The sequence below is a fragment of the Balaenoptera borealis genome (genome assembly GCF_965194805.1).
Source record: "Balaenoptera borealis genome assembly, chromosome: 4".
NCBI classification, from domain to species: domain Eukaryota; kingdom Metazoa; phylum Chordata; class Mammalia; order Artiodactyla; family Balaenopteridae; genus Balaenoptera; species Balaenoptera borealis.
In genome coordinates this window covers 14,027,660-14,042,965 of record NC_138861.1, presented here as the reverse complement: position 1 = coordinate 14,042,965, position 15,306 = coordinate 14,027,660, and the positions used below count along the sequence as shown (strand labels likewise).

General features: G+C 33.7%; 1 protein-coding gene across 4 annotated transcripts in view; it reads right to left on the bottom strand.

Moving 5' to 3' along the window:
• GRID2 (glutamate ionotropic receptor delta type subunit 2) overlaps positions 1 to 15,306 on the bottom strand; it is a 1,417,069-nt gene that overhangs the window by 685,210 nt on the left and 716,553 nt on the right. For all 4 annotated transcript variants that reach the window (XM_082391643.1, XM_082391645.1, XM_082391644.1 and 1 more), the window contains exon 3: positions 7,970 to 8,254. In XM_082391643.1, the coding sequence (XP_082247769.1) occupies positions 7,970 to 8,254 (285 nt within the window). The remainder of the gene's footprint in view (positions 1 to 7,969; positions 8,255 to 15,306) is intronic.

Here is a 15,306-nt window from a genome sequence, read left to right as displayed (position 1 = left end):
CTAATCAATATTTTTAGAACATTTTACTGATGAACAAATCCAAAATAGTAGAATATATCATTTTTACCTACTGACATAATATATACTAATGAAAACAAAATAGTTCAATGGGATGCTTGGATTAATTATATGCTTACTGATGTACATTGAAGTGAATGAGAGAACTGAAAGCTGGAAAGTAGCCAAATGAGTAATAAATCACTTTATAAATCACTGTCTAGAGAGACAGTTAATAATATTATAGTCATCAGACATTTGATAACACCCTCAGGGTAATTATAAACATTTGCAATAGATCAAGAGGAATGTGTCCATTTTATTAAACCTACATCAAGTCTGCACGGAATAAATACTGTGATTCCTAGGAATGCATTCATGCTGATATCCATCCAATGTTCATTTCAAAGAGTTCTACCATATGACAATTTAATTGTAAGGAAAGGGCGATGTACTGAAGGGTAGTGCTTAAGTACCTCAGGCCATTCAACTATGTACTGACTCTTAATCTGGGATCATTAAATCAGTGCTTGCAGAATGCGATGGAGTCCATATACAATCCATTCATTAATCCTTAAATTTGAATTTATTTCTTTGTTTTCGTGCATATGGATGTCAAAAAGTAAATATTTCTGTATATAAAGAGAAATATATTTTCATTTAGTCTTTTCCATGCTAAGATATTCTATCAAAACCTGTTATGTATGTTTATGTCTCTGATTTTCAGAAATACCTAGTTTAACAAATTATAGTTGATATTTACATTTGGTCAAAAGTCTTATTATAAAATAGAAAAGACTATTCTGAAATCTTAAGACAAATGTCAGAAAGGCTAAGAACATAAAATAAGTCTAAATTGACCAAAGCAAACAAAAACAAACAAATTGAACTAACGAAGAGTATATTTTAAAAGCAATTTTAAATGGTGAATTATAAAGACAAATATTTATAATTTTAAACATCTATATTATAATTTAATAATATTAAATTTAAAAAATTAAATTAATAAGATTATAATAATCTAATCCATTGTTTTTTCTTATAAGCAAAGTTTCTTTCGAGCTGACAAGGAAAGCACATGTGTCCACGTATGCCTACCCTTCACCCAGAGGGTCATCAGGTAACTCAGGCTGGTGACTGAGAGCCCACCATGCCCCTGAACAAATTATTTGATTCCAGAATAAGCACAGGACCCAAAGAGAGCCTGAGATTTTATATGTGGATAAATAGCCATATGTATGATACTGATGTATGGACAAAGAAGGGAAAGGGCCTTTTTCTAGTATAATAATCTGTAAGAATATGCTTGAAGTCACCAATGCCATCTGTCTAGCTTGAGAATGAAGCAAACACATGAACTGAAGTAGAGATGAGGCTACGGGAAGAGGGTATATTTGACTACTTTCAATTAGTTCATGTCTCTATGTCGTTACTGTTACAAGCTGCTCAGATCCCTATCATCATATCACCCCTCCAGGCTCCATAACTGGACCCATAGAATAAATCTACAAATAGGTTCATTCCAATATTCAGCTGTGGAACCAATATTTGTTTAGGCAAAGGAAATTAAATAACCCAAATAGCTCTTTAGATGAAATGCACATCAACTTTACTGCTTATGTCACTCTTGTAAGTCAGTTCTATTCAGCCCACCCATCCCTGAAATTCAACTTTTCTTTCAATATTCTCAGAGTAGAAACCTCCCATTAAAGCAATCTATATGTTTTTATTCTATTTTAAAGATCACCCACTTCTATAACTTTCTGGCTTCTGTATATTGTCAGTTCCAAGACTCCTTGATTCTGGAATCTAGTTGCTGGCTATTACATTCAACTAATTCCTTGCTTAGACCTCTCTGATAGTGAGCCTGCCTGGACACTATCAGCTGCTTCTAATGAGCCTTCCTGGATACTCTACTCCACCTACTTGACCAAACTTCCTCTCAGAGACTTGGCTGAAAGCATAAACAGCAGGCTAAGCAAATTGAGGGTGATGCGAAACTGGAAGGGTAGGGCAATATAATGAGTAATGTGATAAAGATTTAACATAAAATGTTTAAAAGGCATAAATTATGAGAAAACACAATAAGCTACAAGTGGTTTTTGTTTTGCTAAAAAGAGGTAAAGGTCTCACCTCTCTAAGGCAATAAGATAGCATGAGACATACTGTGTAACCAATAAATGTGTCAGACTGTATACAGAAATATTGAAAAAGTGAAATAGATAGGGATAAAGGCATTTAGAAAGGTGGACTATCTAAGAAGCATACACATCAGGTTGAAAATGGTAAATTCTTAGGCAGTAGAAGACTGAGTTCATGGGATGTAATCATTTCTTTACTTATTGATAAATGATTACAAGCAAAAGGATTACTTATTTTATATTATTCTAGAAATGGATCATTTTGTCCAATATATTTTAAGTTTCATATAGAGAAAAGCTTTCTGCCAATTAGAAATGTCCGGTATCCTTATATGAGACAGGCTCCTTCAGAGTACAGTGACCTCTCTCTTGCTTGGAGGATTCTGTCAGGGGAAACAATGTTACCAATCAAAGATGTTGAAGGAGATACTTGCTGAAATCTCTTGTCTCCAAATGCCTCATCCAGGAACAAAGCTGGCCTTATCAGAAACACCTGCGGGGGGGGGGGCTGTTAAAATATGTATGTTGCTAGGGCCTACCTTGCAAAAATTCTCATTCCAGGGATCTATGATGGAGCTGAGGTATGATGATGATTAAAAAGCTCTTCCAGTAATCCTGATCTACTACCAAACTTGGGTTCTAGGTGTCCACTACACTCAATTCTAACCTTTTGTCTGACTCAATAATTGCTAAGTGATCATGATTCAATTATGATATTTAGTTTACAATTCTGATAGGCAAATTAATTTTTTTCCTTTTTTTCTTTCTCTTTACTTCTTTTTACTTTTCAGATATCTAATAGGTTGTTCTGTCTTCTAAATTTTTATTGAGATATAATTTACCTACAATAAAATAGACCTTACATGTGTAGTTTAAAGAACATTTATTGTGTTCCACTGTAACTACCACTCAAAATGAGATATTGAATATTTCTGTTACAACAGAAGTTTCTCTTGTGTCCTTTTCCAGACAGTCCACTCCTGGTCCAGAGATGCAACCACTTTCTGATTTGGATCACCAAGATTAGTTTTGTATGTTACTGGACTTCATATAAAAGGAATAATACAGCATGTGCTTCTTTTCTTTCAGGCTTATTTCACTCAAAATTTTGTTGTTGAATATTTCAGTGGTTCATTTCTTCTTATTGCTTAATAGTATTCCATTGTAGGGACATGCCACCATTCCTTGAACCATTTTCAAAATGATGGGCATTTGGGTTGTTTCCAGTTTGGGACGTAATGAATAATGCCAATACTAGCATTCTTACATAAGATTTTGTGAGGATATACATTCTCATTTATCTTGGTAAATACCTGGGAGTGAAATGAGTAAGTCATGTGGTAGATGCATACGTAAATTTGTAACGAACTGCCAAAGAGCTTTCCATAGTGGTTGTACATTTTTACATCCAGCCACAAAGTAGGAGAGTTTCAGTTTGCCACATTCTTGTCTACGTGTAGTATTGGACTTTACCCAGTCTAGTGGGTACTGATTAATACCTCATTGCTTGTTTTTGTTTTTTTGTTTTGTTTTTGCCACACCACTCCGCTTGCAGGATCTCAGTTCCCTGACCAGGGATTGAACCCAGGCCATGGCAGCGAAAGCCTGAAATCCTAACCACTAGGCCACCAGGGAACTCCCCAGTATCTAGTTTTAATTTGCATATACCTGTGGACTATGTTTAGCACTTCTTCTTGTGTTTATTGGCCATTTATATATCTTCTTATATGAATTGTACAACTGCACAAACTTTTTGTGCACTTTCAATTGTGTACTTTTATTGGTGTCTTGTTGCTCTGCTGGAGTTTTGTTTAATTCTCTGAGCTCTTTATATAGCCTATGTATTTACATAAGTTTTTCAGATATATGTATTAGAATTTATTCCCCAGGTTGTAGTTTGCCTATTTATTTTAATGGTGTCTGTTATGAGCAGAAAATTTTAATTAATACAAGGCTCACGCTGCTTGCTGCGCCCTGAGTATTAAAGATCTCTCTCTCTAATTCAGGAGTGTAGTGTTTTCTGCCAGCATCTGTGAGATTGAGGCAGGCTAACTCGCTAGCTTGCAAGTCGGGTAAAATCTCAGACCCTTCACAGTTCTTGACAGTGTCATATTGCAACCCCCAGCTGTAAGCAATACTAGGGAATATAGTTTTTCAACTGGAAGTATTGCTCTCTCAATTTAAAAGGGAGAACATATATTTCATAAGCAAGCAGCTATTTCTGCTGGGGGTCAGCCTACTTTGAGCCAGTGACTGCCCTGTTTCCACGTTTCCAACGATAACCAAACCATCCGAATTGACATACAGTATTTTTCCATGAATGATGTTAACATGTTGAAGATCTGCAGGCTTAAAGTTAGACATTATCTCTCTTTAATAAAAATGATTCTATACATGTCATTTGTAAACTTTTTAAAAATTTTCAGTGTCAGAAATTACTCTTATGCTTTTTCTATTGTATCAAAATAGTCCAGTTGTTGAGAGCAGGGACTGGAGGAGACTATTAGTGTTTGAATTCAGGCTTCTTGGACTTACTTTTGAGTCACCTGACCTCTTACTACTTTAGCTTTTTACACTTGTGGTATAATCATGGCCATCACCAGCATCATCACCATCATCTACCTCACAGAGCTGCTGTGAGGATTAAATGAGATGATACATGTAAAGCATTTAGAACAGAGCTTGGATGCAATACATGTTCTCTGTAAGATTATCCCTTGCTATATTCTTGGGTGATAGCTCACTGCAACCTCTTTATTCTCATTATACATGGATAGGAGTATAGACAGGCTCTGGTCAGACTTTAAATCTCAGTTTTGATGCTTCTTATCTATGTTTTGTGAACAAGTTACCCATCAGTTGTTTCTGTTTTCCTATTTGTAAAATCGTAAATATTATCTACCTCATATAGCTGTTGAGAAAATTCAATGATACAATGTAAAATACTTATTCTACTGCCTGGCCAATAAAAATGCTCAGAGATACTATTTTTTAATGTTTTTATTGCTGCAAGACTTGCTCACACTGTCTATTGGAATGGCCGTCTCTCACACACTTAAAGTTAGGTAGGATTCTGAGAGGCAATAATCAAGATCAAAGTGCACCCTGAAGCCTGCTTTGATCACTGCTGCCTAAATTGAACACTTTCTTCATTGCACACCACTAGCATTCAGTTTGCATCGTTCATGACACAACACACTATTTTCTCTATTAAGAGAGTCATATAAATATTTATCTTTCGTTAATTGTAAGCTTCTTAAAAGTAAAGACTACATTCTGTAAAACTTTTAATCTCATGTTTTGTATTTGCACTAAGCAAGTGAGCTATGAACGTTTCCTGAATGACATATTTTTAAAAGTTCAACACTTCCTCTTTTCAAGCCTTTTAAAAAATGTCTTGAATCAATCCATTCAAATAAGGTTTCATTTTTTCCCCTTTTTATCCATTTACTTAGAATCAAAGACTTGAATTTTCTTTGTTAAGGAATTTAAAGTAGACTTTTACACTGTGCCCTTAATCATGATTAACTGCTTTGGAAATAAGTGTTTCTCTAATAAACTGGATAAGAAACCTAATCTTTTTCTTTAAGTATATTTTTCTAAGCAAAATATATCTTCAATAACATTTGGCTCCAGCAGGCTGCCTGATTCCATCCAGGGATGATGCTTAATCCACTCCTTAATGAAAGTAATTCCTGATAACCGAGATAAAAGTCAAGTATAATTCTGATGTTTGAACTTAAAATGAGGACATCGATGAATGGATATGTAAATACATGTAGCTCTCTTCAAGGCACAAGGTATTTGGATAGCTTGATGTTTACTTTGGACTCTAGCCCAGTTCTTTACTAGCAAGATTTATTGTAAGTATCAAAGGAAAATTTTGTTTCATTGAACAAGACTATTACTGGAAATAATTTAATAAGTACAAGCAGGGTACTTTTTCATGAATTATTAAATTAAATAATAAATTAAAGTCAAGTTTATCATCAGAGTAAAGGAAAATGTTTTTCATTATTCCTAAAACAAACACTGCTTCTAGCAGAGGATACAAACACTGTGATTATAGCATCTTATGTAGTCAAAGGAAAACAAAAGAAAAGAGAATGAGGAATTTCAAATGTATGTAAATGAGTGTGTGACTATGAATTTAGTGTACATTAAAAAAAATTTACTTCATCAGTAATTAAAATGTCTTCTCTTACAAGAATTTCCTAACTGTAATCCATGTAGGACTTGGAAACAAGCTAACAAGGAATAGTCTTTCCTCGTGGACATTTATAATCAAAGAGTAAAGTTCTCATTTTAATGTTGTGATAATCTGACTAGAAAAAATTGACAAAGGCATACTCAGTATGTTGATTCCAGAGCTAGAGTTTACTATATTCACTAAATAATCCTATCAGTGACTATCAGATTTGTGTTCCATCTTTACTTTTAGTGATGAGCCAATTATTTTTATTTCCTTTTTGTTTATTTTATTCATTTCAGTCTCTTGGTCTTTGTTCTGTGACCCCTAACTAATATGAATTAAGCAACAAAATAAGGATTTCCGTCCTGGGGACAAAGGACTGTGCTTTTAGAGAGTGCCACAGACTTTTGTCTGAAGCCTACCCATCAAGTTTAATGGAACTCAGCTGCCAAAACCCCATGTGACCTTTGAATATTTAGGGCTAATGTAAACTGCCACTTGCTCTCCCTCTTTGGGAGTCCACAGGAGCTCTTATTTGCTGCTTCCCAGATTTCTGCCAACCTGTTTGTGCTCAGTTCTATTGATGCCACTTTCTGGCCTACTCTTGTGTAACTGTTCTCTTATACAGTTCAAAATGCTGAGTAGGTTAGGACAAGAGAACTCATTTTTAAATAGTTATTTATTTGCAAGAAAAATAAGTTGCACTGTAGAGTGTAAATCTTCTTAACTTTTTAAAATAAAAATGTAAAAACTAGGCCCATCCATACTGAATAGAAATTTTTTTCTAAGACTCCTTCTTAAGGCAAATCTCTAAGGAAACACGTTTCAAAATATAAGTTCTTTATCAGAATCTTGTTTATTTCCTCTCATTTGAATGTATAGATCTCTACTCCATTTCCTCTCTTCCTAGTGACAAAAAAAAGAGAAGCTATATTTGAAAATCTCTGGGATCAGTCAGCTAGAAAGCAGGTAGATTAATTCAGGAAAAAATACTTATACAAAAATAATATTATTTTTGCTTAGTTTTCTTAATGTAACACAAGTAAAACTACTGAGAGAAAGTGTCTTCTCAAAGTATGGCAAATTTAGGTAAAACGCTTTGTGTTTTACTTTAGAAAGTTAAATAAAATAAGTATTTTTATACTACTCAGTATTTGTGCGAGATTTCATTTTGTAGACAATATGCCAGGATAAATATAAAGTGATATAATTTCAGTGACCTTCAAAGAGTTAAGTACTAAGTAGATACTAAAGTCTACACAAGGGTGTAAGCAAGATACTTTAGATTTTTTTTTTTGAACCAAAAAATAGAAATGGGCAATTTTTTAAAGTGTTCCAGGATCTGTCCCAAATGATTTTTTCTTATTAGATAGAGATATAAATCTTTTTGAAAGAGGAGAAAGACAGTATTGTCTTTATGACTTCCCATTATTTGAAGATCGAGATATGTACAAAAGATTGAATTTGAGGTGTTAACAAAGTTTTCTGTTGTTGCCACTAGATTTGTAAGAAGAATGTGACAGGACATGAAAACCACAAATAATAATAAGTAAGCTCCTTAAATTTTTCAAGATTTTAACGAAGTTACCTGCCATGCAAATACCAGCTTACAAAACTCATACAAGCAACAAACACTCACCATATTCACTATCATAGAATATAATTAACTTCTGCCAGGCATATTCTGTGACCACTCGCAGGATAACGTCATTTAAGTAGACAGGTGGCCTAACAGAGAGAGTGTAGTCATCATTCCGGTTGCTCCGGGTGAGTCCACAGCCACTCCTTGGGGTCCCAGCTGTTGAGCGCTGAATGAAGAGGTGGGGGATGTGCATGGCATCTGCCAAAGACTGGAGGGACCCAGCTGATGTGCAGCCAATGGAGCTGACCAGGGCCAAGATGCCTTGATTCATGAGTTCACAGGCTGCAAGAAAGCACAGTAATATTCAAACGTCAGTAGGTTTCACATATTTTCTCTTTTTGAGGAACAGTGAATAAAGCTTACACAGCTATTCTACAACTATGGAAACATTTTTTTTTTAAAGGAACATTCTACATGAGGAGATCCTCCCATTACAAAGTGCTATTGGAATACAGATCAAGAATTCTATCCTAATTAGCTATTTGACCTCATGCAAATTTCTCAGCTTCTTTTGGTCTCAGATTCATCATCTGTAAAGAGGGTAAAATAGCATGAATCTTTCAGGATTATTGTGAGGATGAGAGATAATTCAGTGTCTGTTACTTGTCTCTCGAGTGATAGGCATCCAATTAGAGTGATAGCTATACTTTTATAATTCTCAATGTATAATTCAGGGAAAAGGTAACTCTTTACTGAGTATATAATACAAGGTTTTAAGAAAAGAGATAATATGCAAAATGGTAAATAAATGAAGGGGGAGATGAAGAGTCTGAGGAAGGAATTTCTAGCCACAGAAAACAGCCATTCTGGTATCTAAAACTTTGATGACACTTGTCTCTCCTATTAAACTGGAGAAATGAAAATGTTTTTGTTCTTTTCCTTGTTTATCAGAAAACTCATGGGACTTGTCTGGCGGTCCAGTGGCTAAGACTTCGCCTTTCAGTGCAGGGGGTGTGGGTTCAATCCCCGGTCGGGGAGCTAAGATCCCACATGCCTCGCAGCCAAAAACCAAAACATAAAACAGAAGCGATATCGTAACAAATTCAGTAAAGACTTTTAAAATGGTCCACATCAGAAAAAAAAAAAACTTTAAAAAAAAAAGAAAAAAGAAAACTCATGGTGAAATCAAAAAGGAAAACTCATGGTCTACATTTCAGAAACTATCTCATTCTGGTTTCCAACTGAACAATTTCTAATTTCTACTACACGGCTTATGATCTCTATTTTAATTTCATTTTAATTATTCTGTGTATGCATATACTCTTACTTCAAAACCTATTTAAAACTAGAAAAAATATAAATTATAAGTAAACATAAAGACACCGCATATATAGAAAAAAAGAGTTCAGAAGTGATATCTCAGAATGCCAATCTTTGAAGTCAAGAGTTTAGAAATAAAATCAAAAGTAAATATAGAAAGAATCAAGGCAAAATTAATTCCATTTGAGAAGATAAGACAACATAATTGTTCCAGTATTAATTCTAGATTTGATGCATTCTAGATATAACATTCTCAGGATTCAAACTTTATTATAGATTGTACATATCTTGAAAAATTTGAAAGAAAAGTTAGACGATAAGTACCTCCATGTAATAAATTGGCCAGTTAATGAAAGCTGACAAAATGAAAGTTTAGAAGTACTATACTAGTGACACACATATAAATATCAAATAAATTTATTATGATTAATGTTAAGCCAACCAACACATACAAATAAATTAATAATTACTAGGGACATAATTTTCAAGCATGAGCAAGGTAATATGATTTCAAATAATTGTGAAAGACAGCATCAGTGATCAATGCTTCTTAGACCATAACAGATTGCAGGCGAAGTTTCAGTAAAAATCACACACAGAACCTATTCATGTTCATGAATTCAACATTTATAGGAAGCAATACAGATTTATAGTTATACTTTCAATGAATTTATGCAAAAACACTAGTCAAAAGTTTGTTTCACTACAGAAGTAAACAAGACTATTGCTTGTTTATATAAGCAAGTAGAAATTCACTTTTTAAAAAAGATTTTGCTTAAAAACTTGGCTCATTTAGCATTTAATATCAAATTAAGAAAAGTGCCTTAAGGTATACACAGCTGAACTCAATCTTTAGATCACAATAATTTAAAGTGATCAAATGAACGTAATATTTTATATAAATTTACCACAAAAGTTACAAAGTTATAAATAGAGAGGTTTGATATGAAAAAATAAGTTTCAGTATTATATTCTGTCACATATAACAATACATGAAAATTGTCTATTTTAATCTTCAGATTTAGAAAGATAAACTCTGAAGAGTCATATATTAATCATTCTTTAACAGAAAAATTTGCTTTAGTATATAATTTGTGATTTCCTCCTATCAACTATGTTACTTCCATTAACCTCTGTTAGTGAGAACACAAATTAAGCAAATACTAAAAATTATATAAGCAAAATGTGTTATTTTAAGATTATCTGCTATTTGGTATTATCCATCCTGCTACACATACTAGCAAGAATAACTGAATTTTCCCTATAAAATCAAAGTAAGAATCATCAAATTTGCAATCAGAAAACCATATAATATTAGATCTGAAAGGTAATTTAGAGATCACGTAGTCCAGAATGGAAAATCAGCTTTAACTGCAATGCCAACCGTGACTGTCAGTATGTTCGCATCCTAGAACACTGTTTGGAGAAGGATTCGGAGACTCAAAAAGAGTAGCAGAATCATCGTGTTAGATTACTCATAGGAAGAGACTGGGAGAGTAGTAGCCTGCAAGTCATAGACATGCATCCCTCTTATAGTGACCCCAACCTTCAATGGTTTACAGTTGTTAAGAACACACACACACCCACCTTCAAAAAAAAAAAAAAAAAGAAGCAGGTCTCTAACTCATTGTTCAATAGCCTTTTCACCATAGCAAGCAAGGGATATTTACAAACTTAATTTTTTTTTTAACATCTTTATTGGAGTATAATTGCTTTACAATGGTGTGTTAGTTTCTGCTTTATGGCAAAGAAAAGATAGAGCTGTCCATCGCGGAAACCTCAATGGAGATTGCCTATCCTCATGTTTGTAAAAAGCAGTAGTCCCAATATAGAGAGAGAAAAAAAGAGCTCACACATCTAAAATAGATTGGTACTCATTGACAGCTGGACACATTAAAAATAGGTCTGCAAGGCAACCTGTCAGAGCTATATATGATGTGCATTTTGTCCATTTTACCAATATAAAATGTTGGTTGAAGCAGAGAAGATAACAAATATACTTCCTCTGGGCATCGACCCTTCCTAGGGCCCTATATAAAATTTAGTATAAAAAAAGAGACTCATGACAGCAGAAGACAGATTTGAGAAAATAAAGGGCTATACCAAGAACAGAAGCAAAGTTTAGTGAAGCAGTCTATCTTCTACTATAAGAATTCCATGTCTTGACTGTTAGAGGACTGCAATATTTAGAGTTTTAGTTACATACAATGCACATTTAATTCATTACGTACAGTGTGAAAACTGAATTTGAAATATCAGCATGTTTATGCGTGTATCCACCACTGTTTTATTATAAGAATCCAAGCCAAGGATTTCTCAATGGCATGCTGCTTTCCCACTGATTACTTCAAGCCCTGTGATTTACTTAAATTATGCATGCATGTACTCACACACCTCCGAACATATAGAGGATATTGAACAGCTTGCTGGTTTTGTGACTCCAGCTGTCTGAAATTGTAACACTATCAAAGATGTTTGTAGCCTGCATTAATTGCTGAAAGCATACCTTTTATCTTTTTCTTTTCTTTCCTCCCTCCCTCCCTTCCTTCTTTCCCTCCTTCCTTCTCTCCCTCCCTCTCTCCCTTCCTTCTTTCTTTTTTTCTTTCTTGTTTTCCTTCTTTCTTTTCTTCTTTTTTTTGCTTTCTTTTTTTTCTTTTTTCTTTCTAATAGCAACTGCAATTAGCAACACTTTCACCCTTTTTGGTCATTTGGCAGTTATGGAAATGAAGTTCTCCGTCTAAATACATAAATTTAAGTTAAATGATGTCCATGTGCACTATTTTTTCATTTTTGAAGCTAATCAGTTTGTCTTCTTTTTTTATTAAGTAAAATAAGATTAAAATAAAATCTATTAAGGGTTTTGAAACTGATTATATGTTATTCAAAATTCAATGAGAACTCAGTAAATAATTTTGGATAGCACCATCCTTCTTGAATACACTTATCCCCTGTGATATTTCTTCTGACTTATTTATATTGACCAATTTTCCTGATATAACATCTTCTAATGATTTTAAGTTGCATCAGGACTTTTGTACATTCAATTCATAGACTTACTCTTCAACACTTAATTATCAACTTTCAACAATGGGCCAGGAACTTCTTTGGAGACTAGATAATATACATGGCAGATTCTATCCTCAAAGAGCTCCCAATCTATTTACCATATTGTTTCCAAAATCTCCCTTGCATCAGAATTCAAAGTAGAGATTTAATACAGATGATTAACTTCACTCCTAGAGGTTCTACTGGTAGTCATGTATTTGCATCATGATATGTTATCTGAGTAGTTCTGATGTGTAACCCTTTCTGGAACACATAAGTCTGGTGGATTGTAAGTGCAATGCTCTTTGAGGTGACTGTTGCAGAACATCTAATATTCGTTGACTTTCCTTTCCTTTTTCCCAATAATATTGTTGACAATATAACCATAACTGGAAAGCAGAAATTCCCTATTTTTCTAATTTTCTTAGTTTGTGAGTGGGGATGAGGTATAGGAAAAGAGGATACATAGAGTTAATAAGAATAAAAGTATCCCAAAAAGTGACCCTTATCTTCTTTCTATTTACAATAATAAACTAAGAAGACTTCATTCTTTCATGTTTCTACAACTCAGACGTAACGTATAATATTTACACAATTCAACAAAAAAGAATAAAATACCTAGGAATAAACTTACCTAAGGAGGCAAAACACTTGTCTGCAGAAAACTATAAGATACTGTTGAAAGAAATCAAAGATGACACAAACACATGGAGAGATATACCATGTTCTTAGATTGGAAGAATCAATATTGTGAAAATGACTATACTACCCAAAGCAATCTACAGATTCAATGCAAACCCTATCAAATTACCAATGGCATTCTTCACAGAACTGGAACCAAAAATCTTAAAATTTGTATGGAGACACAAAAGACTCCAAACAGCAAAGCAATCTTGAGAAAGAAAAATGGAGGTGGAGGAATCAGGCTCCCTGACTTCAGACTATACTACAAAGCTACAGTAATCAAGACAATATAGTACTGGCACAGAAACAGAAATATAGGTCAATGGAACAGCATAGAAAGCCCAGAGATAAAAGCATGCACCTATGGTCACCTAATCTATGACAAAGGAGGCAAAAATATACAATGGAGAAAAGAGAGCCTCTTCAATAAGTTGTGCTGGGAAAACTGGACAACTATGTGTAAAAGAATAAAATTAGAACACTCCCTAACACCATACAAGAAAATAAACTCAAAATGGATTAAAGACCTAAATGTAAGGCCAGACACTATAAAACTCTTAGAGGAAAACATAGGAAAAACACTCTTTGACATAAACCACAGCAAGATCTTTTTTGGGCCACCTCCTACAGTAATGAAAATAAAAACAAAAATAAACAAATGGGACCTAATTAGACTTAAAAGCTTTTGCACAGCAAAGGAAACCATAAACAAGACGAAAAGACAACTCTCAGAATGGGAGAAAATATTTGCAAATGAAGCAATTGACAAAGGATTAATCTCCAAAATATTCAAACAGTTCATGCAGCTCAATATCAAAAAAAAAAACCCAATCAAAAAATGGGTGGAAGACCTAAATAGACATTTCTCTAAAGAAGACATACAGATGGCTACAAACACATGAAAAGATGCTCAACATCACTAATTATTAGAGAAATGCAAATCAAAACTACAATGAGGTATCACCTCACACTGGTCAGAATGGCCATCATCAAAAAATCTACAAAAAGTAAGTGCTGGAGAGGTTGTGGAGAAAAGGGAACCCTCCTAAACTGTTGGTGGGAATGTAAATTAATACAGCCACTATGGAAAGCAGTATGGAGGTTACTTAAAAAACTAAACATAGAATTACCATATGACCCAGCAATCCCACTACTGGGCATATACCCAGTGAAAATCATAATTCAAAAAGATACATGCACCCCAATGTTCACTGCAGCACTATTTACAATAGCCAGGACATGGAAGCAACCTAAATGTCCATGAACAAAGGAATGGATAAAGAAGATGTGGTACATATATACCATGGAATATTACTCAGCCATAAAAAGGAAGGAAATTGGGTCATTTGTAGAGGCGTGGGTGGACCTAGAGACTGTCATACAGAGTGAAGTAAGTCAGAAAGAGAAAAACAAATATCATATATTAACGCATATATGTGGCATCTAGGAAAATGTTATAGATGATCTTATTTGCAAAGCAAAAATAGAGACACAGACGTAGAGAACAAATGTATAGATACCAAGGGGGAAGGGGAGAATGGGGGGAATTGGGAGATTGGGATTGACACATATACACTATTGATACTATGTATAAGATAGACAACTAATGAGAATATACTGTATAGCACAGGGAGCTCTACTTAATGCACTGTGGTGACCTAAATGGGAAGGAAATCCAAAAAAGAGGGGATATATGTATATGTATAGCTGATTCATTTTGCTGTACAGTAGAACCTAACACAAAATCGTAAAGAAACTCTACTCCAATAAAAATTAATTAAAAAAATAAAATGTATGCACTTTCTCAGATATGTTTTATAATATCTGAAATCAGGACATATTTCAGAATTGATCAATGCATTTAATATGATGGATTATTTTTCTTGAAAAATCATTAATCAATATTGAATTTTATAATCAGTAAGCTCTTATAGATGAGAAAATAAGGTAAGCTTCCATGGCAGATAAGAAAGATTTGTACTCTTTCTACAAGAGCTGAATTTAATTTAACTTTTTTTTCTATTTCATTCATTAATGAATCACAAGCATAGTATTTATAATTGCTTATTTCCTTTTTCATCTACCAAAACACAAGTGACATTTGCTTTTATAGTTGTAAGAGTATAGTAACACAAACCAGTTTCAGCCTGTCCAGATATTTAGCATTCTTCGTAAATTATGATTTTCAGCAACCATCTGAGAGGTGGCATATTAAAGGTGGGATTAAGTTGACATATGATTAATATAGTTTGCCAAAAATACAATTATTTGAAACAAATTCTTCTAAATCAAGATGGTCTTTATATATATAGTGTTACAAGGTCCAATTTAATCATAATTATCTA